The sequence below is a fragment of the Hemitrygon akajei genome, chromosome 21 (genome assembly GCF_048418815.1).
Source record: "Hemitrygon akajei chromosome 21, sHemAka1.3, whole genome shotgun sequence".
Taxonomy (NCBI): Eukaryota; Metazoa; Chordata; class Chondrichthyes; order Myliobatiformes; family Dasyatidae; genus Hemitrygon; species Hemitrygon akajei.
The window spans coordinates 36,869,742-36,896,549 of NC_133144.1; the positions used below are offsets into that span (position 1 = coordinate 36,869,742).

The 26,808-nt window shown below is 39.5% G+C and overlaps 1 protein-coding gene and 1 long non-coding RNA gene across 2 annotated transcripts in view; both read right to left on the bottom strand.

Moving 5' to 3' along the window:
- Nucleotides 1–598: 598 nt before the first annotated feature.
- Nucleotides 599–4,423, bottom strand: LOC140714213 (uncharacterized). Its single transcript, XR_012095846.1, has 3 exons — nucleotides 4,252–4,423; nucleotides 1,921–1,983; nucleotides 599–797 (listed from the first exon to the last, which is right to left on the bottom strand). It is a non-coding gene; the product is annotated as an uncharacterized lncRNA (long non-coding RNA).
- Nucleotides 4,424–18,352: 13,929 nt separating this feature from the next.
- The window catches only part of LOC140714218 (glutamate dehydrogenase, mitochondrial), a 99,118-nt gene continuing 90,662 nt past the window's right edge, over nucleotides 18,353–26,808 (bottom strand). Inside the window, exons 12-13 of the mRNA XM_073025224.1 lie at nucleotides 23,764–23,826; nucleotides 18,353–20,763 (exon numbers count right to left, since the gene is read on the bottom strand). Of these exons, the coding sequence (XP_072881325.1) occupies nucleotides 20,644–20,763; nucleotides 23,764–23,826 (183 nt within the window). The 3' untranslated portion in view covers nucleotides 18,353–20,643. The remainder of the gene's footprint in view (nucleotides 20,764–23,763; nucleotides 23,827–26,808) is intronic.

Below are 26,808 nucleotides of genomic sequence, written 5' to 3' on the forward strand. Positions count from 1 at the left end.
TGGTGCCAATGCCAGTGGTATCTTTCCTGTGACTTGAGGTACCTACCATAGGTGCTGCAGGTCTCAGAAGCACTTTGGAGAGAAGAAATAATTGCAGCCCAGTAGACCATGAGTTTTGTGCTGGGACAGGATTTCAAATACCCTTTTCCTCAGTTGACTAAAGGCAATGTGCTGGTGCACTGAAGACTTTGGTGAATTCCACCACTGATGTCTGCCTTCACAGAGATAGCTTCTGAGTTGTGGGAATGATCTGTGAACCTTTTTTGTCAGAGGGCAGTGCGGTGTAGGTTGGTAGAAACCTTTAACTTGTTTAATTTGAATGCAAAGACACACACAAACTACGTAGGAACTCATGCTCACACTCATTGATATCTATACACACATGATCTCACATATATTCTTCAATGAAACATATATTGACTAACAAATGTTGCATATGACAGTCTCACTCTCTCACACACACACAAACATAAATCATGCAAAGACAGCATAATTGCAATAGGCTTTACAAAAATACGAAGAAATTAGCTAGCAGAATTAGAATAAGTGACTATGCAATCAATGTATGCTTTTTTAAAAAAAAAAGCTGAACAGCGAGTTAGTTTATAGAGACATTTATTTCAGTTAAAAAGGACAAATTTCTTCCCAAACATGAGTCTTGCAGAAAGACTGTAATGAGGAATGCTGCTTGAAGTTGAAGATGACTGATTACTTTCCGATACCTGGAATACTGCTGCCCATGTTGCTAACCGCATTGACCCCTGCTTTTTTCAAAGCGTCGGCACCCTTATCAACAGCTGAAAGGACAAGTTTACATAATTAATCCAATGCAGTTTTTTATTACCCAGTTTTCGTCACTATCACATTTCACAGGGAATCTCAGCTCATTAGCATTATACTGCTCCAGTTTAAGCTGCCCTTTCAACAGCTGTTGCACATCAGGGGAATCCAAATTCTGAATATTTATGCCCAAGGACCCCCAGACTGTTATGGAGTCTCTGGAAATTTATAAGAAACCAGGAGGAGCTCGCAGCTCACAGGAAAGTGGGCAAATGCTGGGATGGTGGTATCCACTGCCTCTCATTGGGGATCCTACATTATTTGGAAATGTCCCCAATGCTGTGCTTTGTAAACACTGCAGTGAAACGTTCTTTGCAATAGGCAGCTAATAATTCTCTGAATTTGTCTGAATCATTAAATTGAGGCTGTTATTGTCACAGTGGGAGCCTTTGGTCAGAAGATCTCAGGGTCTGCTGAATACAAATATTCCTAAGTATGAATCATCTTTAACCAATATAAATGAGTTATGAGCGTCAGTGAAATAGGTAATGTCTGCAATTCATATTTGAAGTTTATTGACCAGGGATCACTTGGACGTGTGATATGCCCAGGTACAGTTTGCACAATGACAGGTTGCCTGCCTCAACTACAATAGGATCTGGGTGGGGCAGAACAACAGGGGTGGATGAGGAACACTCTTCGTGAGTGCTCGGGGCTGCAAGAAGTAACACTGCTTCCTCTTGGAGGGAACAATTTGGGAATATTAAGAGGGAAGATAAACTGAATTGACTTTCATAAGTAGTATAAGCTTTACTATTTCAGGACAATTACTGTTTAAAAGGGAAATGTAAAAGACAAAGGAGAAACATAATCTGATTTTTGTCCATGAACCTGACTGACATATGTTAAGGAGGCCCTGCTCCAAAGTTCACATTGTAAGGGAGGAAATACTAAAAGCAAGTCCTGACTGGGAAATCAAGGCTGATCTTTCCTGAGCTGGCATGGAGCCAGATCACTGCTGGTCTTTGATACAAGAGGTGCCTAAAGTGAGAGAACAGTGAGTGTCGGAGGGGGCTGAAACAGAAAAACATGTTCACGAAAACAGCATGACATGCAAAAGGAGGAGAGGTGTGCCAGTACCCTGCTCGATGACTTGCTGCACTTGGCCGCTGCCCTGCTTTGCTGCTCCTTTGGCTTCCTTCCCTGGAGGGAGAAATTGACACACTCAGTAATTTACAGCCGCTGCTGAACAGCCTGCATACTAATCATCCACATCATAATCCTTCTCTCTAACCACACCCTTCTCTCTATCCCACTGCAACCACACCCATCAGTCGAATGCATGCCAGTAGATTCCACATCCTTCACAGTGACATTTGAATAGATGACACCCTCCCCTCTAACACCATCCAATATACCCCATACTATTCTAACATACTCTGAAAAATCCCACACCCTCTCCTCTACTACACTCCAATACACCACAATCTCCCCTCTAATACCATCTGACATATCCCACACTCTCCCCTCTACACACACTGATATATCTCACATTCTCCCCATGAACACCCTCCAATCTATTCCATGTCCTCTCCTTTAACACTTCAATATACTTCACACCTTCCCCTCTAAAGCAATACAACAAATGCCGTATCTTTATCTCTGATGCTCAGATATACACCTTGCTCCTGAAACTAATACACTTACAGCATGTACATCAAAGGCTCTTACACTAATACTCTGAAAGAGGCCATCACCACTGACTCTTTGTCTAATTTACGCACTGTACACTCCAACTCAAGAACACTATTAAAGAAAAACTATTAAAGCAGGTCGGACCCCGCGATGTTACAGATTTTCATACAGTTCCATCCCTTTGGCATAACACACCCTTTGCCATAATTCCCCTTGCCATATTTATCTCTAATAAATTACCCTGCCACAATCCACCGTAACCCACCTTGGTACACTAATCTATTTTGCCTCTCTCAAGACGGAAATGATTTTCCACTCCTATCAGGGAAACATGGTAACGTTCTTCATTTGCAATATAGAAGTCTGCTACTGACAACTCATGGTAAAATGTTAAGCTAAAAGGATCTGAATGATTAATTATGTTTTACAAATAACAGGGGAAGTGTCGATTTAGTAATTCCAAGTCTGAGTTATTGGAAATTGTAGCTTACAAAATTCAAAAGCTATAACTAATATCTTCAGATTATACTGTTCTTTGTATCATTTATATATTTGACAATATAATATAAGAACATAAGAAAACAGAAGCAATGATAGGCGACTTGGCTCCTCAAGCCTGCTTCACCGTTCAAAATTATCACGGCCCTATGTACCCTTCTGTATCAGTTCTCCACAGCCCAACATTTATCTACCTCTTTAAATATCTTCACTGAGCCACCTGACTGCCTGCTGGGATAGAGGCTTCCAGAGGTATACCAACCAGTACCAGAAATTATTTCTACACAACTCAATTTTATATGACTGCCACCAATCTTCTAAATTGTATCCCCTTGTTCGAGGCTCTCCTTCTACTGAAAATATATTGTCACCTGTCCTGTCAATATCCCTCAGGACTTTACACGTTTCAGTAAGATTATCCCTATTTTTCTAAACTCCAAAAAATATAGAGCTAATTTCTTTATCCACTCCTGATAAGAGAACCCTCTCATCCTAGGAATTTGGCTAATGAATCTCTTTTAGACTGCCTCCATTGCCAGTATATCTTTTTCTCAAATGCAGGGAGCAAAACTGCACACGTAACTCCAGGTGCAGCCTTGCCAGTAGCCTGTACAATTATAACAATACCCTAGTATTTCTAAATTCAAACCCTCTTCCAATAAAGGCAGATATGTCATTTGTCTTTGTAATCACTCACTGCACCTGGTCTCTAACCTTGTAATTCACGCACAAGAACGCAGATCAGTCTGACTTTACTCATTTGCAATCTTTCTCCATTTAATGGTCTGTCATTAGACTCCTGTCACTGAAGTGCACCACTTCATACTTCCCCACATTATTCCCCAGTGTATATTTCCCAAGTTCTTGCCTACCCCCACAACCCAATGATACCCTGTTGCAGAGCCAAACATCCACATTGCAAAATACCCTCCCATCTATTTACATTCTCCATACAGTAATTCTTTGGTAAATTTACATTTTAGCTCCTTGCTCAACAGACAATAAAATCATTTGCAATAACCCCGACCAGAATACAGCATATTTTTAGCATTATTTAGTAGGTATGTAGAAATTAGTAAAATCTCAATGTCAGATTATAATAAAAATATACACAAGGTTAAATTAAAAATAATGCAATAATCAGTAAGCTATTATTTTTTCTGTATTAATATGCTATAAGGAATCTTCACTAAAGATCAAAACATGGGATTTTTCAGGTGTACAAATTCAAAGATGACACAGGACAGGTAAACATTAACTTCAGTACAGATTAATTACCTTTCTTGCCCGCTTCCTCTCCTGTGTTGGACACAAACTGATTTAACTGACCGCCTAACTGCTCCATCTCTTTAGCCTGAAATCGAGTTGGCGAAACTAAATGGTAACAATGGTCACAGTCACGGAGCAAACAGATTTAGCTGTGCTGGGATTGTGTTTTGGACTTTAAAGGAGCTGACAAGCTCCACCCAGGATTTCTGTGTTGTATGGGGTTTCTTGTTGATTGGGTGCAAAATACTGGTAGCAAGAATTGGTTGCATGGAGAGAGGAGGAGCCAGACTGATAGTGACACTACTTCACAAATTGTTCCCTCAGGATATTGAGTGGTAAAGCAAAGGATGCAAATTGAAACTTGTTCAGGTGCATAATAGAAAAGAGGGAAATCGCGTGAGGAAATGCTAGCATTTAATTTTAGAAACATAGAAAAGCTACAGCACAATACAGGCCCTTTGGCCTGCAAAATTGTGCCAAACATGTCCTTACCTTAGAAATTACTAGGTTTATCTATAGCCCTCTATTTTTCTAAGCTCCATGTACCTATCCAAAAGTCTCTCAAAGGACCCTATTGTATCCAGCTCCACCACCGCTGCTGGCAGCCCATTCCACACACTCACCACTCTCTGAGTAAAAAACTTATCCACTCCCTAGCACCTTAAACCTGTGTCCTCTTGTGGCAACCATTTCAGCCCTGGGAAAAAGCCTCTGACTATCCACATGATCAATTCCTCTCGTCATCTTATACACCTCTATCAGGTCACCTCTCATCCTCCGTCACTCCCAGGAGAAAAGGCCGAGTTCATTCAACCTATTCTCATAAGGCATGCTCCCCAATCCAGGCAACATCCTTGTAAATCTCCACTGTGCCCTTTAATTAATTAATTATTTTATTTTAATCTGCACTTTTAAATTATCTTTAAAAAGGCTGCATTGAAGTCTCACCTCTAGAACTGCAGCAATTTTATCTATTTGATAGGCAGTTCCAGGGTCCTGTCAACAATGATCAAAGAAGGAATGATGTCATCCAACTGAGTCAACAGAGAACAGGACCCCGCTGGAAATTCAGACAAGGTAAGCCCAGGAATCTGCTGAGTGATAGAGATCAGAATTACGGCTGCGGAGGCCTTGAACATAGATCATACAATTTATCCATGAACCAGATAAATTGCAACACGATGCCCTGATGACAGAGACAGTGAATATATGGGTGGTGTTGGGATCTAGTTAAGTGATTGCTTCTCCTCGACGCTGTTGAGCTTCCGGTTGTTATTGAGAGAGTCATGCTTCCTGAAGATACCAGGTCAAATCTGATCTCCTGTTCAAGACCCTCTTCACTACCCTTATCTGCTTCTCCTAGTAGGATCTGATTATGATAGTTGCAAATTAAAGCACCTTGGTGAACTAATAAGACTAGAACAGACAGGGAGTCTTGAGGAGAAGACCTTGAGGACAAGTACAAGTAAAACAACCACACACAAAATGCTGGTGGAATGCAGCAGGCCAGGCAGCATATAGGGAGAAGCACTGTTGACGTTTCAAGCCGAGACCCTTCGTCAGGACTAACTGAAAGGAAAGATAGTAAGAGATTTGAAAGTAGGAGGGGGAGAGGGAAATGTGAAATGATAGGAGAAGACTGGAGGGGGAGGGATGAAGCTAAGAGCCGGAAAGGTGATTGGCGAAAGTGATACAGAGCTGGAGAAGGGAAAGGATCATGGAACGGGAGGCCTAGGGAGAAAGAAATGGGGAAGGGAGCACCAGAGGGAGATGGAGAACAGGCAGAGTGATGGGCAGAGAGAGAGAGAAAAAAGAGGAGGGGAAAAAATAAATATATCAGGGATGGGGTAAGAAGGGGAGGAGGGGCATTAACAGAAGTTAGAGAAGTCAATGTTCATGCCATCAGGTTGGAGGCTACCCAGCCGGTATATAAGGTGTTGTTCCTCCAACCTGAGTGTGGCTTCATCTTGACAGTAGAGGCGGCCATGGATAGACATATCAGAATGAGAATGGGCCGTGGAATTAAAATGTGTGGCCACTGGGAGATCCTGCTTTCTCTGGCGGACCGAGCGTAGGTGTTCAGTGAAACGGTCTCCCAGTCTGCGTCGGATCTCACCAATATATAAAAGGCCACACCGGGAGCACCGGACACAGTATACTACACCAGCCGACTCACAGGTGAAGTGTCGCCTCACCTGGAAGGACTGTCTGGGGCCCTGAATGGTGGTGAGGGAGGAAGTGTAAGGGCAGGTGTAGCACTTGTTCCACCTACAACGATAAATGTCAGGAGGGAGATCAGTGGGAAGGGATGGGGGGTACGAATGGACAAGGGAGTCATGTAGGGAGCAATCCCTGTGGAAAGCAGAAAGAGGGGGGGGTGGGAAAGATGTGCTTGGTAGTGGGATCCCGTTGGAGGTGGGGGAAGTTACGGAGAATTATACGTTGGACCTGGAGGCTGGTGGGGTAGTAGGTAAGGACAAGGGGAACCCTATCCCGAGTGGGATGGTGGGCGGATGGGGTGGGGCAGATGTGCGGGAAATGGGAGAGATACGTTTGAGAGCAGAGTTGATGGTGGAAGAAGGGAAGCCCCTTTGTTTAAAAAAGGAAGACACCTCCTTCGTCCTGGAATGAAAAACCTCATCCTGAGAGCAGATGCGGTGGAGACGGAGGAATTGTGAGAAGGGGATAGCATTTTTGCAAGAGACAGGGTGGGAAGAGAAATAGTCCAGGTAGCTGTGAGAGTCTCTAGGCTTATAATAGATATCAGTAGATAAGCCATCTCCAGAGATGGAAACAGGAAGATCAAAAAAGGGGAGGGAGGTGTTCATTTCCGACAGGTGAGGTGACACTTCACCTGTGAGTCGGCTGGTGTGGTATACTGCGTCCGGTGCTCCCGGTGTGGCCTTTTATATATTGGTGAGACCCGACTCAGACTGGGAGACCGTTTTCCCCAGTCTGCGTCGGGTCTCACCAATATATAAAAGGCCACACCGGGAGCACCGGACGCAGTATACCACACCAGCCGACTCACAGGTGAAGTGTTGCCTCACTTGGAAGGACGGTCTGGGGCCCTGAATGGTGGTGAGGGAGGAAGTGTAAGGGCAGGTGTAGCACTTGTTCCGCTATGATTCCATGATTCTGCTTGTTATGTTCTCTAACTACTCCAGCTACTTTAGCAAACCTAAGTTTGTTTTCAAGTAAAATGATGAAGGTTTATGACATGTGATAAATAAACAAATCTGAATCTGACATTCTTGGCTTCATTAGCCAGGGCATCAGGTATTAAACCATAGAAATTATGACACAATTTTACAAAAGATTGGTTAAGCTGGATGTGGAGTGTTGTGCACAATGCTAGCTGCCGCACTATAGGAAGGACATAATTTCACTAGACAGTTTTCAGTGATCACATTTTCCTGGGATGAGTTGTTTCACTTATGAAGATAAACTGGATAGTCTGGGAACACACACAAATTCTGATGGAACGCAGCAGGCCAGACAGCACCTATAAGGAGAAGCACTGTCGACGTTTCAGCACCAGCATTTTGTGTGTGTTGCCAGCATCTGCAGATTTTCTCGTGTTTGCTGGATAGGCCGGGGTTGTTTTCCTCTGAGGAGAAAACTGGGGGGGGGGGGAAGGGGGGTGGAAGAAACACCTGACAGAAGAATACAAAGTTATATGGGGCAGAGGTAGAGCAGACAGTAGGGAACTGTTCTCCATAACAGTGATATCTACAGAAAACTAGAGAGCATAGATTTAGGGTAAGGGGCAAAAGGTACAGAAGGGGTCTGAGGAAGGACATTTTCTCCCAGGAAATATCTGGAATCTGGAAAGCACTGCCCAAGAGGGCAGTGAAGGCAAGTGCTCTTATACTTTTAAGAAGAATGGATAATCAACGTGGATGAGGTGGACCATTGGAGCTGGTTTAGGCTGCATGACTCCACGATTCTGCTTGTTATATCCTCTAACTACTCTAGCTACTTTATCAAACCTAAGTTTGTTTTCATAAAGTTATGCTGCTTGATTACATTAAGTTTTCCTAAATGACCAGCTGTTTCTTCCTAGCATATAGACTCCAGCATCTTTTAAGAGGCTCCTGGATAGGTACATGGAGCTTAGAAAAATAGAGGGCTATGGATAACTCGAGGTAATTTCTAAGGAAAGTATATGTTCAGCACAGCAATGTGGGCTGAAGGGCCTGTATTGTGCTGTAGGTTTTCTATGTTTCTATCTGGCCAGCCACAGATGCTGAGCTAATTGGTCTATAGACATAAAACAAAGAATGCCAACAGCAGCTCATCAGAGTTCTCTGTCCTGGGCCAGACTTTTAAGTTTTTCCAGGTGTAGCCTGTCTTCTTGGTGTACCCTTCCTCTCCCAGGGATGAAGCCTTTGGGCCATCTGTTGGTGTTCCTGGAACACTGGGTTTTTAAAGGATGGGGTTGCTAGCTTCATGCCTAATCCTCCTCCTTGGGATTATTCATGGAGTTCAACAGTACAGTGCAAGACATTAAAATTAAAATACAAAAAAAAACACAGGAATAGCAATATAGTGTTGATGGACCATTCAGATTTACTCTATTTAGGCAGTTTGTATTATTATAAACTTCTAATCAGGTCTTCCCTCAGCCTCCAGTGCTACAGAGAAAACTATCTAAGTTTGTCCAATCTGTCCTTTTTGCTAATACTCTTCAATGCAGGCAACAGCCTAGTGAACCTCCTCCATATCCTTTCCATAGCTTCTACATCCTTCCTGTAATGGGATGAATACTACACACATAAATGCAGCCCAACCAAACTTCTATACCACTGCAGTATGATTCCTGAATCTTATACTCAGTACCCCAACCCATGACGGCAAAATGCCACACACATTCTTTACCATCCTATCTACTTGTGTTGGAACTTTTAGGGAGATATGGAATTAGACACCAAGTTCTCTACGTACATTAAAGCTCTTAAGGAAAACTATTTACTGCAGTCCTTCACCATCTATATTTAACCACCTAAAGTGCATTAAACTGCATCTATCATTTTTCTGCCCATATCTGCAACTGATCGACAGAATATCCTGCTGTATCCTATCACAACCTTCTTCACTATCCATAATCCTAATTTTGTGGTGTCTGCAAATTTACTAATCAGCCCCCCTACATTTTCATTCAAGTCAGTTATACGCATTTCAATAACCACTAAGCTTGTGATTTAATGGTTGATTAAAGGCACCAAAATAGGAAGTGGTGCCTTTGAAGTCTCTCTGTAGGCTCTTTCTTCACTGATGTGCTTCTTGTCTGAAGGTTCCTGACTACCTGAGCAGCCAGTTATACCCATAATGATGCATTCAGTAATAGTGAGGTTGAAGTTGTTGTTACTTTTGTGGCACCCATGACTAAGCATTTTGACAGCCAACTGTGGAAAAAGCACTGACCTGTTTACTGGAGCACAATCTACAGACCTTGGAAAATGTCAGCATTATTTAGTCAGTTCCGGACTTGCCTAATTGGGTCTCCTGATGCCAGGGGAGTGTCCTTTCCAATAAGCAGGAAAACAATTGAACAGTGATCCAAATTCAAATGAGATTGCTCTACAAGCTTGAAGATATGTAGGCATGGATGGGACTAGGCAGCATGCAAATAACATGACAGCCTAAGGAAAAGATGGAATGGTGCATGGGTGCCTGATGCTGTGTGATTGAATTGGTTTAATTCTGTAATATTTACTCTTTTTTTAAGAATAGGTATGGAACTGCCATAGATATTTTTCCAGATCCCTAAAACAAGGTACAGTGGAACCAATGAATTAGGAAACCTAGAGAACTAAACATCTTTTGAAGTGTTCATTCATTGAGTAATATGAATCAGCCCAAAACCTCCAGGAACTCCTGTCCCTACTGAAGCCTTCCCTTTGATGGTTCTTTCACATTATTGTACAATCAAATGTGCTTTTCTCCCCCTTCCCATTTGTTGGATTTCCTGGTTCACTTCACCTCAGCATCCTTCTCATTTGAGGAATGGAAAAGTTTCACAACTGTGAAGGATGCGTTCCTCAAACTCCTCCACTAACACCTGCACAGGCATGCCCCAGGTTAACATTAAAGAGATTCCAGTCTTACTGAGGAAAATATGGCTCTGCAGGGTCCTGGTTTGGGCCCCTTCTTCCAATCACCACCACTGCTTAAGTGTGGGTGCTTTCTGCAAGTTAATAAAACAGACGTCAAGGTGGAATGAGATGTGGCAATACCTTGCACAGTTCACTGCTTTTTCTTTGAATAAATAAATTGGTTTATTATTGTCACATGTACTGAGGTAGAGTGAAACATTTGTGTTGCATTCTGCCCATACAAATGAATTCATTACAACAGTGCATTGAGATGGCACATGGGAAAACAATATCAGAATGCAGAATAAAGTGTTACTATACAGAAAAAGTGCACTGCAGATAGACACTATGGTGTAATATCACAACAAGGTAGATTGCAAGGACAATTGTTCAGCTTAACCTACTTGGGAAACATACAGTAGTCTTATAACAGCAGGGTAGAGGTGTACTTAAGTCTGATAGTATGCATTTCTAGGTGCATGTCTTCTGCCTGATGGGAGATGAGAGAAGGTTCAGTAGGTAGGGTCCTTGATTATGCTGGCTGCTTTACTGAGGCACGGAGAAGTATGGATGGAGTCCAAGAAGGGGATATTGGCAGGTTGGCTTCCATGACATGCTGAGCTCTGCCCACAACACTCTGCAGTTTCTTTTTTTTAAAAATAAACTTTTTATTCAATTTTTTAAGATAATTACATGAAATAGAATAGTAGAATAATGATAGTAGAATAATAGTAGAATCAGCCCTCCCCCTCCCCTTAACATCCCTATCTAAAAAAAAAGGAAGAAAGGAAGAAAGATTGCCTGGATATCAGAAAATCCCCACATGCTCCATGGAATTCAAAATAACTTTAATATATATATTTGTTTCTCTCCCCCAGGTAACTAATAACTTTATCTTCGGAGCACCTATATATTTAATCCTATCTTTCGTAAGTAGGGGGTGCCAAATTTTCAGAAATATGTCATATTTATTTCTTAAATTATAAGTATTTTTTTCAAGTGGAATGCAGCAAAAAATTTCATTATTCCAATGGTCCATACTTAAGTATGAATCCGATTTCCAAGTAACTGCAATAGTCTTTTTGGCTACTGCCAAAGCAATTTTTATAAATTCTTTCTGATATTTGTTCAATTTGAGTTTCAGTTTTATCTCTTCAATATCACCTAATAAAAATAATATTGGGTTATGTGGAAGTTGTGTTCTGATAATTTGTTCCAATAAAACTCTTAAATTTATCCAAAAAGGTTGAATTTTGGCACAGGACCAAGTACAGTGTAAAAAAGTACCAGTATCTTGATTACATCAAAAACATTGATCAGATAAATTTGGATTGAATCTATTTATTTTTGTGGTGTAATATATAGTTGATGTAAAAAATTATATTGTACTAATCTAGGTCGGACATTTATTGTATTTGTCATACTATCAAGACATAGTCTTGACCAATTTGTTTCATCAATTTTAATATTCAAATCAGTTTCCCATTTTTGTCTTGACTTATGAATTCCTGGTTTAATTGTTTTTGAATCAAATTATATATACAAGACATAATTTTTTTTTAAATTTCCTTTTTGAATTAAAGTTTCTATTTCATTAGGTTTTGGCATTAAGATTGTTTGACCCAGTTTATCTCTTAAATAGCCCTTTAATTGAGAATAACAGAAAAGTGTGTTATTTGATATTTTATATTTATTCTTTAATTGATCAAATGACATCAATATACATCCTTCAAAACAATCTCCTATATATCTAATCCCTTTTTGAAACCAGTATATAAAAGTTGGTTATCCATTGTAAAAGAAATGAGTATTTTGAATTAGAGGTCTCTTTGCTAATAAAGGTTTCTTTATCTCATCATCAACATTTGTCTTGTTCCATAAATCAATCAAATGTTTTAATATAAGGGATTCTTTCTTTTCCCGTATCCATTTAGATTCCCATTTGTATATAAAATCTTCTGGTATATTTTCTCCTATCTTATCTAACTCTATTCTAATCCATGCTGGTTTATCTTGATCAAAAAAAGACGCAATAAATCTAAGTTGATTTGCTTTATAATAGTTCTTAAAATTTTGGAGTTGTAACCCTCCTAGGTCAAATTTACATGTCAATTTTTCCAACAATATTCTTGACATCTTACCTTTCCAAAGATACTTCCTCACACCTTTATTCAAATCTTCAAAAAACTTCTGCAGCAGTTGTATTGGTAGTGTTTGGAATAAATACTGTAATCTAGGAAATATATTCATTTTTACAGCATTGACTCTACCTACTAATATTATTGGTAACATCATCCATTTAGCAAGATCTTCTTGAATTTTTTTCAATAATGGCAAATAATTTAATTTATATAAATTCTTTATATCGTTATCAACTCTTATACCTAAATATTTTATATCATTTATCAGCCATCTAAATTGAGTTACTAGTCGACCTTGACTGTAGTCTCCTTTAGTAAGGGGTAAAATTTCACTTTTATCCCAATTTATTTTATACCCTGATATTTTCCCATATTCCTCCAACCTAAAAGATAATTTACGTAACGAATGCAATGGGTTTGTTAAATAAATCAGAACATCATCAGCAAATAGATTAATCTTATATTCCTCCCAATTAACTTTAAAACCCATAGTATCTGAATCAGTTCTAATTAATTCAGCTAAAGGTTCTATCGCCAATACAAATAGAGCAGGTGATAATGGGCAGCCTTGTCTAGTTGACCTTGTTAATTGAAATGGTGTTGAAATTTGGCCATTTGTCACTACTTCAGCTTTTGGACTAGTATTTAAGGTTTTAATCCAGTTTATAAAAGATTCTCTTAACCCATATTTTTCCAATACTTTAAATAAAAAATCCCATTCCAATCTATCAAATGCTTTTTCTGCATCCAAAGCAACTGCCACGCTCATTTCATCTCTCTTTTGTGCCAAATGAATTAGAAGGAGGCCTCAGGAGAAAGAAAGGGGGGGAGCACCAGAGGGAGATGGAGAACAGGCAAACAACTAAATATGTCAGGGATGGGGTAAGAAGGGGAGGAGGAGCATTAACGGAAGTTAAAGAAGTCAATGTTTCTTTCTTTCTCCTGAGGCCTCCCGTCCCATGATCCTTTCCCTTCTCCAGCTCTGTATCACTTTCGCCAATCACCTTTCCAGCTCTTAGCTTCATCCCACCCCCTCCGGTCTTCTCCTATCATTTTGCATTTCCCCCTCCCCCCACTACTTTCAAATCTCTTACTATCTTTCCTTTCGGTTAGTCCTGACGAAGGGTCTCGGCCTGAAACGTCGACAGCGCTTCTCGCTATAGATGCTGCCTGGCCTGCTGTGTTCCACTTGTAGTTTTGTTTGCACCTGTTTGTGCATGCCCTTTTCTTCACGCATGTGCAGTTCCTGCTGCTTTTTCTTGGAGACGGTTGATGTTGTCGCAGTTTCCTGTTATGCACTGCTGAAGGCAAAGTGCATTTTTCGCCGAGAAGAGGTCCAACCTGAGCACGGGGCTCCGTCATAATGGTCGGCCCTTGTTCTTTTCCAACTCGTGCTGTCTTCAAGGTAGTAGGTCTCTTCTGTTTCTGTTTAGGAGGCATATCTAAAAATAATCCTGAGTAGTTTATAAGTAGTCTTTAGAAAGTATTTACTAACTTTTCTTCACTTAAACATTATTTTACTGGTTTTTTTTACAGGAGAGCTGGATTTCCAAGTCTCGAGCCTACGTCATCACGTGACATCCCCCCCCCCCCCCCACTCTGCAGTTTCTTGCTGTCGTGGGCAAAGCAGTTGCCATCCCCAAATCATGATGCATCTCAACATCATTATGACAGTGAAGCTGCCCTAGATCCGTCTGTCCTATAAACACCATTTATAAACATCATTAAAAACTGCATTTATGTAGTGTGCAGTGTTTTACAACAAAACAATGATGATGAGGGGGGGGTGGGGGCAAGGGTAAAAGGATAAAATTATCAAGATTCATTATTTGGTTACTAGAAAAATAACCAGCGTCATTCTGCCTCCTATAGATTGCATGCTTTTTTAAAATGCACAGATACCTGTATAAAGAGTATGTGGAAAAACTCAACACTTCCCGGCTTTCTTGCAGTGAATCAGATTAGGACTATTTGATGTAGGAAGATTATATAATAGAAAACTGTCCCAAAATGCATCATGAAGCTATTTTATATTTGTACAAGCTACACCCTCTTCTTCATTGTATCTCAATCAGTTTCCCCTATCAACCAGGAGTGGTGAAAACTTGCACCCAGAAAGCCCAAAGAAAATTTGAAGCGGTATGCTTTTAAAAAAAACCCCACAACAGGTAGGGTGTGGACCAACTCAGTGGATTGTAAAAGAAACCATAATGCATAAAGACAAAATGAGGTCAATCACATTCCTTTCCCAACTACATACAAGAAAACAAATAGTAGTTGCACAGTCCTTCATATAGGCTCCGCTATTAAATTGGATCACGGTCATCCTGTCTCAAGCCCAATTTCCCACCAGATTACCAAATCCCCCACGACTTGAGCATCCAGACATTTTAAATGATATGGAAATTCAACCGTCTGATAATCTCTGCACTAAGGAATTCCCCCCATCCCATCCTAAATGACTGCTCCTTTGTCCATAGCCTGTCACTAGTCCCAGACACTGCAACTAGTAGAAAAAACCTCTCAAGCGTTGTTGTCAGTAGATTTTAGTAAAACCACCTTTCAGACTTAAATTGCACTGAATATAACCTAATCTGACTTCCTGCTCAGAACAGACCTCATGAATCTGGTAATCCACACTGCCCTGACTTCAAGATATGATGATCTAGATTGCACACAGTATGCCAATAAAACCTCAGAAAAGCCATACACACTCTCAGTAAGACTTCACTTGCATTTCAAATTTTCCAAAAAAAGTCTCTTGAACTTTCTTGGATGAAATGGTAGAATGTAACACTGTGCGTATATCAATTTATTGTATAGTGATAAATCTGGCATCACTTCCTTTGAAAATATTTATTGTATGTCTTGCACTGATTTTTCTGGTCCAGAAATATGATCACAGAGACTTATTTCAGCAGATTGGACAGATGATGACCATTTCCTAGTTGTTCCATGGGATCAAGTGTAATCACTTCCCAATGTAGATGAACATTGGATCGGTTCCCATGCCAAAGATATTTGCATTGCTCTGGAAGTGATGAGGATTGTTTCTTAATCATGTTTTCATTAATTCAGTTCCCCCTCTCACCTTCTGCACTTCAGGAACCATGCTTTGGCCCAGGCCCCAACCTTCTTCACCTGTCTAATAGCTCCAACCACTAGGGGATTTAATGTCCGATCCTACAATGATCTGTGACCCCGGCTCACCCCCTCAGTATGGATGACCAAAATAGTCATGTGCATGCCACTCCTACACAGTGGACATATAGAAGCACATGAGTTCCATGACTTTTTCCCTGTTCTTCCACTCAGGTGCAGAACTTAAATTTCCCCACATTGTTCTTCATCTGTTGATCAAGCTCTGTTGCTTAATCGTGTCCATCCCTTTGCCCGTTGTCCTCTCACAAATCACTCTCATTCCTGGCTTTACGTCAATATAAATTACTGATCATCTTAGTAATACAATAGTGGCAATTTTCAAAGAAACAAACCACTTATTCTTGATTTATATCCTTTAGCATTATTAGAGGATTTAATGTTACTTCTAAACCAGAGTCTTTGGTTTAACAACCTTTGGTGTGTTACCTTTTGGAAAAACAGGTACCAGAACGAGATTCAAAAGAGCCCTAATCATATAACACAGAAACAATATCTTTAGCCTATTGTGTCATTCCCTCTTTATTGTCACACTTTCTTACACAATAACTTAACATTTTTTTCATAGTTATGTTTACTTTGCCAAATAAGATTTCAATTTTCTCAGTACTGTCATAAGATGCTTTATGACCGATTCCTGTATTTTGTCAACCAAGTGATATCGGTTAATTGATCTGTAGATACCCAGGAGTTCTTTGAGAGAGTCACAGACAGCATACAAAGTCCTCCTCTGGAGGCCATCTTGAACCAGTGGGCAAGACAGATTCTGGACAGGGACTGTCATGTTTTAATTTGAAGTTTGCAAATATTCTACTGTAAAAGGTATATTTTATGTATGTAAACAAACCCTTTTAAAAAATAGGTCTATAGTTCTTAATTTTTCCTATTTCTTAAACAGAAGGCTGCATTTTCTAGCACTGTCTATTGAATAATATTCTAAATCTTCAGGGACATTTTTGAATCAAAGATCATCTTTTAAAACATATTTTATAAATATAGATTAAATCAAAAATAACACAAAGGTTAGAGAAAACACTGACACAACACATTCATTCAGACTGAAAAACCAAATTGGGAATTACCCCAAGTAATCCATCTACCTGAAGTTCTTGATATTTAAGCAAATTCCGTGCAGTCAAACCAGAATACATTGAAAATAAATTACTAAACAAAACCCTGGCAATAATTTCTACCACCATTTTCATTTTTCTTCCTGCTATGCTTAAAGTTTATCCTCAACTTGCTGCTACTCCAGCACTAAGGGAATACGTAACTGATTGTCTTAGCAGCCTAGAGCAAGTTCTCAACATCCCATGACCTGTACTGCTCAGGGACCTTGGATCAGGGTGTCAAAAAAACTAGACCACAGAAACATATGTGTTACATGTTTGGATCAAATGAATGGTCCTGCTTATTTCAATAAAGGGCATCATGGTAACATAATAGGGCACTATAGTTGGTGCAACACTATTAGAGCTTGGGGAGATCAGAGTTCAATTCTGGCAACGTCTGTAAGAAATTTGTACATTTTCCTTCTGAACTGTATGGGTTTCTTCCGAGTGCTCTGGGTTCCTCCCACAGTCCAAGGACTAGACTAACTGATCATTGCAAATTGTTCTGTGATTAGGCTAACATTAAATAAGTGGGTTGCTGGGCAGAGTAGCTCATTTAGCAGGAAGGACCTGTTCTGCACTAACAAAAATATCAACATGTTTTTACAGTATCAAAAAACACAAATTACTAAAAGCATGGACCATTATCTCAAATTTGCACTATAGTGTGAAAAATACTCCCTTCTTTGTAGCTACAAAGTGAATAACGAGTTGAAACCTAACATTGCTTCTCTAGAGACCAAACAACTTCAGAAATCTGTGGGTACAGATTTAATTATCTTCCTTTAAAACAGTTACTGCCTTGGCTCCTCCCAATCCACTTCAGCTTCTGGTATCCATCAGCCCAATGGAGATTGGCTAACTTTACATTCTGTAGCTCTAATCTCATTCAGCATCGTAATTGTCTGATCCTAGAGTTTTATTGGCTTTCAAACCCTGAGATAACTAGAATGTCATGCAATTTAAATCATTAGGCCTTTTCAAAACCTCTCATGATTTTCAGTGAATACTTTCAGGCAGAAATTCTGCATCTCTTTTTGTTTAGTTTATACATTTAGATCTTAAATTCTTTACCAGTTTGCTGAAATTAAAAGTTTTTAATTTGGTAACTGCAGCTGGGCTTATTTCTTTATCTTGTCTTTCATGTTTTCCAAACAACTGCTTGGCTCATTCATCCCTAGTGGCTTCTACCCCAATGATTTCTTATACCTTGACTTTTCATTCTATTCATTTATTGATAGTTCTTCCATTAATGAACAAAATCCTTAAGATTCACTTTACGTTTTCTTCTGAAAGACTTCCTGTCATCTTCAATTGAAGTTCCTGTGTCCCTAGTTCCTTTCTCCATCATAGTCATAGAACACTATAGCACAGAAACAGGCCCTTCCACCCAGAGTACTTGCTTTCAGATAATCTTGAATTCAACCCGAAGTTGCGCAGCTCAACATAGCTCAAAGAATAAGGACAAGATTGCTGATCCCAAAATGTTTGAACGCTGACAGGTTACAATGTAAAAATGGAGGAAGTTGGTTGTCATACATCACAAACAAGCTTCAGAACAAAATTAATGAGAATACATAAAAAAAGAAATGATAACTCATTGACACTTGAAAGGTCAAAAGTTTAATCTGTAAGTCTCACCTTCATGCAATTACAAAGAATGTAGAAAAGAACACAAAACTGCTGTTTTAAAAAAGGTTTGTCCCAGGTGCACAAATTACATCTGGTACTTCATTGCACCCACTAGACCCAAATGCCAAAACTGACAAATCCGACATGCTTAATCCTACAGAAATATGAAAGACATTCTCAGGACCCTTATGGCATAACTCCTTTCTGGACATTACCAAGGAATAGAGATGGAAGAAGCACATTTCAAAAACTCAACAGAAAATGGTAGCATCACCATTGTCCTGCAGTTTTCAAGCAACTCATCTTACAAAATGGATCCGAGCAGCTCAGAGCAACCTAGTTACTGTTGTGAAAAGTGCATTGTAGCAAATGTAACAGGCAAAACTGCAAGATCAGTTTGCCTGTGTAATCTGCAAGAAAACATCAAGATACAGGGCACTACAATGGACGTTCCTATGTAAAGTCAGCCATAAGATGCAATGGCATATATGACTTTGCCTTCCTGTAATGAAGCTGAAGACAAATTTAGTCTACAGAGTTCACTAGACAGATATCTGGTTATAGTTTAAGGATTTCCTATATAAAAACTTTCACATCCATTTAGACAACTTGAGGCGAGATTGTAGGTTACATTATAAAAAGACATTGATATTACTTGGCTTCCAACTAGGCTTACAGAATTGAAGGCCCTCACTGTTCTAATAGCTGCACAAGGTGAGGGAGTCATGTCTTGCCTCCAAACTAAATGGGAAAATGCAAAGCAGGGAGTATAGCCAAGTCCTACTTCAAATACAAACTGAAAAACTTGGGTACGTTATTCAGCTTCGAATGGGAACTCTAAAGGATCAACCAGTGATAGATTTACTAGTGAACGCGTTGCTTCTGTGATAGTCTGGGTTGTAGGTTTAGATGTTTTGGCTGTTCACAGAAGAGGGAAGCATATCTGCAACATACAAACTGCTTCAATGTCACAATAGCCACCTTTTGTTTGCTTTCTGCATACTGCCCTCCTCCCCAAGGAATGTTAATGTGCTGGACCAACTCCCCAGGCACACAGGTGCTCTAGCCACAGTGCCAGTAATAACCCATTCCAGGAGGGCTCATCAATCATCTTAAAGCAGAAAGGTGGCTGTGCTGTAACTAACAAAAATCAAAGTAAGTTGGCATATATTTCTAAGTGGTGGTGGGGGGGCTCTTAAGGTGAAGAAAATCAAGGCAGTTAAAGAAATTTTACACTGGGAATTACTTCCCTGTAAATTATTTTTACACTCTTCGATCTTCACTTCTGGTCTTCTTTGGCTAGATTCACAAAGTAGCCCCATTTAAATAAACACAATATTATCACTTAAAATGCAACTAACTTGTATCTGGGGAATCAGGCCCTTAACTTAAATTTTGACATTAGTTGGCACATCCTCCTCCTGCCAGCCAATTCATCCAAATGATCAATCAGGGGAAACTAAACTCAAATCGTCATTCTTCATGTGCAAATCACCAAATTAAATGTTGGTGAGTTATTCAGGCATTACAATAGAGTGTTATCCTAACCACCAAAAGTCCAGAGGTCAATCAGTGAACAGTTAGGAAGGGGGATCCGGTTAACTTTAGTTCTTGAGAAGTTGGACACCACCCAAAATGTTGTATCTCCTTGTTATAAAAATAATTCTGCCTAAATAACAATTATTAGTATACAATTAAAAATCCATTTGTGTAAATATTGCTGCACACAATATTGTTCATTTTCGTCATACACATTGGGCTCCAGTACTAATGTGGTAGTTGTACCACCAATACCTTGAGGATCTTTGCAATAGACAAATTCAGAAAGTGGACTGCCACACCTTTGGCAAAAATCCATTCAGGGAGGAGATTATCTACAAAAAGATAGTATTCCCAGAACACAGTTTTCCACCCTCATCATTAAGAATTTTAGTTCATGTAATGACTCTGCAGAAATGCTTTGTTACCTAGGTGGATGCCACAAAAAAAACTAAATTCCTTGTTCAGTAAATGCAACATGGCTCCCACTTGCCAGCAGTGTGAGAATGTAGAGATTTTCTGTAAGCCTTAATTATGATACTTGGATTACTTTGATTATTCAAGCTATTGACTAATTCTGGCAGCTTCTATTGGAGAATTAGTGTTCCAATGGTTTAGGAGGCAAAAAAGAAAAAAAGCAACGAAAGACATATGTAAACGTTTGATATGTCAGGCTGGGAGAGGGGAAGCTAGGTTTGATGAGGACAGATGGCGTCCACTCTATGTGAAGGTCAGACCAGCTTCGTTATACACTTTGAAGACTTTCTCGATGGCATTGACATACGCAGCTGTTCTCAAATCCAGGCCCAGGTTATATTTCATTGCTGTCCGCATAATTTGCTAGAAGAGAGAAAAAAAACATTACCAATGAACACATTCTTTTTCCCCACCCTTGCCTTTGGTATACATTCTTGGGATGCAGATCACCTAACAACTAAATATTCTTACCGCTCCCGTATCAAAAGTCATTGACGCGCTATTCAAACATAAAAGGCACAGTTAATTCTAGCCACTTTGATTCCAAACATAGATAAAAAGAACCAAATTGCTGAGTGTAACTGTCCTTTATATCACTTAAACAATCATCAAGGATCTCCAGTAAACTTCGGTAGGTGAGAATCAAATAGAAATTCCTCACCAGTTACAGTCATACTAACAGAAGATAACAGATCATTGTGTGCAATCATAATCAGCTGTAGTGAGTCTCAATCACAAGACCAGAATTGGCAGATTACCAATGATCACATTTACAACTTCTCTAAAGATATCTACATGCAACAAGAGCTCAACAACATTCATGTTTGGCCTGATAACTGGAAAGCAATACCTTTATTACCCAAATGATGGGCAATAACCTTCCAGAGTTGTCCAACTACCCTCAATACACTATAATGTGTACAGTTCTGGTTGCCGAATTATAGGAAAGATGTCAACAAAGTAGAGAGAGTACTGAGGAGATTTACTAGAATGTTACCTGGGTTTCAGCACCTAAGTTACAGAGAAAGGTTGAACAAGTTAGGTCTTTAGAAGGTCTTTGGAGTGTAGAAGGTTGAGGGGGGACTTGATAGAGGTATTTAAAATTATGAGGGGGATAGATAGAGTTGACGTGGATAGGCTTTTTCCATTGAGAGCAGGGGAGATTCAAACAAGAGGACATGAGTTGAGAGTTAAGGGGCAAAAGTTTAGGGATAACACGAGGGGGAACTTCTTGACTGAGAGAGTGGTAGCTGTGTGGAACGAGCTTCCAATAGAAGTAGTAGAGGCAGGTTCGATTTTGTCATTCAAAAAAAAATTGGATAGGTATATGGACAGGAAAGGAATGGATGGTTATGGGCTGAGTGCAGGTAGGTGGGACTAGGTAAGAGTAAGCGTTCAGCACAGACTAGAAGGGCCGAGATGGCCTGTTTCTGTGCTGTAACTGTTATATGGTTATATGACACTACAATCCAGTCCCTCCACCATCACGATTCTTGGGGACACTACTGACTTGAAACAAATGCATCAGCTACATAAGTACTGTGGCAAAAAAAATGTAGGTCAGAATCTGGGTTCCCTGTGGCAAGAGACTCATCATCCCATTTTCCAAAGCCTTTTTGCCATGTACAGCAAGTTAAGTGTCAGATTCTCCTGGGCCAGTGTAGCTCAAGCAAGACACGACAAAGCAGCTCACTTGATTGGCGTTCCCTCAAGCACGTTAACACTCTCTTGCACAATGGCGTTTCACAAAATACACACCAAAACAAAAAAAAATTATGACCTCTGCTGCTTCTGATGGAGTAACAGGTGCACGGAAACATTTATAATTCCCTTCAAGTCACAAACATCATTCTGTTTTGGAAATATACTAACCATCTTTTATTGTCATCGTACTTAAGTCTGGATACTTTTTGTTAGAAATATATATTGATACACCCAGGATTAAAAGTGAAATACAAATTAACAAGAGCATGAATTTCAGGTTTTATCTCTAATGTTTAGACCACATTCTTCACCCTATTACACAAAACCAAACTGGCTGGTTTGCATGCATGTCATTAAAGCCAGGTGTTAGACAATTCTTCATTGTATTTCTGCACATGCCTTCTGCTTCTATCTGCTCCCTCAATGGCAAAAGGAAGAGCTGTCATTCTGTCAGCTCCTGCACCTTTGAATCAGAAGATTTTGGGTTAAGTCTCAGTTCAGTTTGTGTATGAATCCTACTCCCCATACCCAGCTATTCAATAAAATGGGTAACTAGCTCACTGCAAGAGGAAGTAAAACATAGGAATAAAGTCAACAGCCCAAATGACTACAAAAGAGTACAAGCCAATATTAATATTTTTCCTAAATGGCATACAATATTTAACTACTACAAGGATTAAGATTTTGCCTGTGTTGGCTCTTGTACCCTTCAGCCTGATGTTTACAATGTGGAAAAATAAGAAGCCATTTACTCGAAAACAAGATTAAAATGATCTAGGGATTGCAAACATGCAAACACCATAAATAAAACATGCAAATTAATAAAGGCAAATGAGCTTGAGTTTTAAAGATCCGAATCAAGAACTTTATCAAACCATAAAGCAAGAGCCATTTTGAAAGATACAGGGAAGGTGCAAAAAAAATCTAAATATTATACCAAAAATGCTATTTGTATCTTTCAGGAAGGATGCAAAGATTCTCCTTTTACAGAGAAGGCCGGGTGCCAAATTCCAAGGTTCATTTGCTACAACTAAACATTTTGACAGAAGAGACATGGATAACATGTCAAACACGGCAACAGTAAGGTTATCAGTACCCAAGGGTCATAAAGAAATCTTGTTAATTCAGGGCAATCAGCTGAAATTAAAAGACAATTAGAACACAAGGGAGAAGGGGAGTTAAAGAGATTAAGGGGTTATTGCTGTTAATTGAAAGAGCTTGAACTGTATATGTTGAGTTCTACGGAAATGAGATGCCACTGCCCCCACCCCACCCCCCGCCAATTCAGGTGACTGCAAAAGTTCACATGGTCCAGTTCAAGAGCAGAGTTTTCCCACACATTTGATCCTTCAACCAACTTCACCCATCTGTTTGCAAGTTTGTTGAGCTTCTGTACATACAATTGTTGCATTATTTCCCTGCTAATGTCTTCTCCACCAGCTCTGGGATGCTTTGGGATGTTCAAAGGCAACATTTTTAAAATCAAAGCCTATTTTGTTCTAAATCATATGCAGAAATTAAGGTGGTTTGTACTGTGAGATAAGGAGCTGGAAATTATTCAATGACAGTAAAGACCAGTGGTTTAATAGAAAACAGAAACCACAAAGTAGACCCGCCAATCTACATTACTTCATATAACTTGTTTAGCCTTGGACATACCTTTGCTGAGCGCTCCATGGTATATGCTAGACCAGAATGGACAATATCCTTCTCAGAGGCACCCTATTAAAAAAGATACACCAAAACTGTGTAAAGAAGTAGTAGTTTATGGAATAGACAATCTGCTAGAGCAAAGATATTGTTTCCATATATCTAGCTTTCTCCAAACCTGATAAAAGGAATGTCACTGAATTGAAGCACCAACGTTTCTCTCTCCAATGCTGCCTGACCTGCTGTTGATTTACAGTGTTTTATTTAGGAGACAACATGCTCTTCTTTAAGATAGGTATTGTCACTAACACAGACAAAGTGTCTTGAGAGTTTCCAAATGAGTTTCTAAATTGGGGAGGTAGAGAAGACCACTTCTTGGTGAATGATCAGTTGTCCACCAAGATCAACTTGGTTTTAATTCCATTTTTTGGGTTAGTCTTGTGGTCTTAATTAATGTAATTTGTGTTGAAGTTCTGGTCTTCATTCCATGACTTTAAGCATTTTGATTTAGAATACAATTACTGCCATTTCGGTTTACTTAGCAAATTATCTCAATCTGAAGAACTGCAAAAAACATTGGGAAATATTAACTTATAATGACACCCATTTTATTGCTACGTCTCTTTGTACAGTGTATTCCCATAGCATGTTTTCCACCCATCTTGGTACCTTCAGGAAATCTGGCAACCATAAACTCAGTCCCCATACCCATGTCATTATTATTATAAATGGCTGAGGGATCAGCATTAATTCACAAAGAATGTCACTGTTTACAGTGTAGGTCCAAAATCAACCCATTTACTATTTTCTCCTGTCAATCTTCCTTCTACATTTGTATATTATCCCCAATACCACAAGTTTGTACTTCCTGCAGCCACCTCTTAAATAGTACCTTACAGAATATATTTTGGAAAAACCAAATATAATTATAGCTATTGGCCCCCCTATATCTAACCAGCTTATTACGTTCTCACAGAACCTTAAACACTTTAGGAAAGCAAGATGTTGTCATGGTCTTATAAAGGCCCTGCTAACTGGGCCATTGTCCCATGCTTCCATTTCCTTTTTTAATAGGGGCACAGCATTTGCAGTTTGTCACTTCAGGGAAGGCAATTAGATAAAAATGGAAAATGCTGGGAAGATATAGTAGCAACAATGCCCTGGCACAGGCAAATTAATTACAAATATAAAACACAAAATGATTGAGTCCATAAGTATTCACCCCTTCAAGTCAGTATATAATAGCTGAACCTTTTGGCAGCAATTACAGCCTTGAGTCTGTGTGGATAATGCACATATGTATACTGCAATTTTTTTCCCCATTCTTCTTTACAAAACTCATCAAACTCTGTCAGATTGTATGGGGATTGTGAGTGAACAGCACTTTTCAAGTCCAGCCACAATTTCTCAATTGGATTGAGGACTGGACTCTGACTTGGCCACTCCAAGACATTAACTTTGTTGTTTTTAAACCATTCCTGTGCAGCTTTGACTTTATGCTTGGGGTCACTGTCTTACTGGACAACAAATCCTCTAAGTCACAGTTCCCTTGCAGACCGCATCATGTTTTCCTCCAGGATTTCCCTGTATTTTGCTGTATTTATTTTACCCTCTACCTTCACAAGCCTTCCAGGACCTGCTGCTGTGAAGCATCCCCACAGCATAAATCAACCATCACCATGCTTCACAGTAGGGATGGTGTGTTTTTAATGATGTGTGGTGCTTAACTTACGCCAAACATAGCATTTTGTTTGATAACTAAAAAGCAAAATTTTGGTTTCATCAGACATAGAAACTTCTTCCAGCTGACTTCAGAATCTGCACATGCCTTCTGGCAAACTCTAGCTGAGATTTCATGAGTTTCTTTTCCTCCAACAGTGGCTTTCTCTTTGCCACTCTCCCATAAAGCTGCAACTGGTGAAGTACTGAAGATTATAAGTCCTCCAGAGTTGTCACTGGTCTCTTGGTGGCCTCCCCCACTAGTCCCCTTCTTGCACGGTCACTCAGTTTCTGAGGACAGCCTGCTCTAGGTAGATTTACAACTGTGCCATATTCTTTCCATTTCTTGATGATTGACTTAACTGTACTCCAAGTGATATTCAGTGACTTGGAAATTTCCCTGAAACCATCCCAACTTGTGCTTTTCAATAAATCAATAAATTTTTTCGCAGATTAGCTTGGAACGTTCTTTTGTCTTCATAGTGTAGTTTCTCCCAGGATACTGACTCATCTGACCTTCCAGATACAGGTGTATTTTTTTTTAACTACAACCAATTGAAACACCTTGACTGCACACGACTCCAAAAACAAATCTGCATTTAACTAATTATATGATTTCTAAGACCAATTGGCTGCACCAGTGATGATTTGGTGTGTTATATTAAAGAGGGGTGAATACTTATACAATCAATTATTTTGTGTTTTATATTTGTAATTAATTTAGATAACTTCATAAAGATCTGTTTTCACTTTGACATGAAAATCTTTTTCTGTTGATCAGTGTCAAAAAAGCCAAATTAAATCCACTGTGATTCAATGTTGTAAAACAATAATGCATGAAAACCTCCAAGGGGGATGAATACTTTTTACAGGCACGGTATGTAGTTATAGGTTAACAATGTACTGTTACATAATAAACAGAAGTAGTAATTAAGTATTAAGGGATTCATTATGTTCAGAAAAAGTCTGAGTCATAATCACTATGCCAACACACCTAAAAACTAACTCCCCACCCGCAGGCTGACATATCTCTCCCTTCTGCAATTATCTAACAAGAACCAGACAATCACACAGATCGAAACCACCCTATCAAATTACTCTCATGTTAAAATTACGTTAGAAAAAAAAGCTACAAATTTGTTGATGACACTATTGTTGGTAAAATCTAATTGCAATGAGGCTGCAGACAGCAGTGAGGTAGGCTGTTTGAGTGGTGTTGCAAAAACCACCTTGTACTCAATGTCAGCAAGACCAAGGAATTGATTGTGGACTTCAGGAAGAGGAAGTCAGGAGAACACCAGATCCCACTGAGGAGTCAGAGGTGGAAAGAATGAG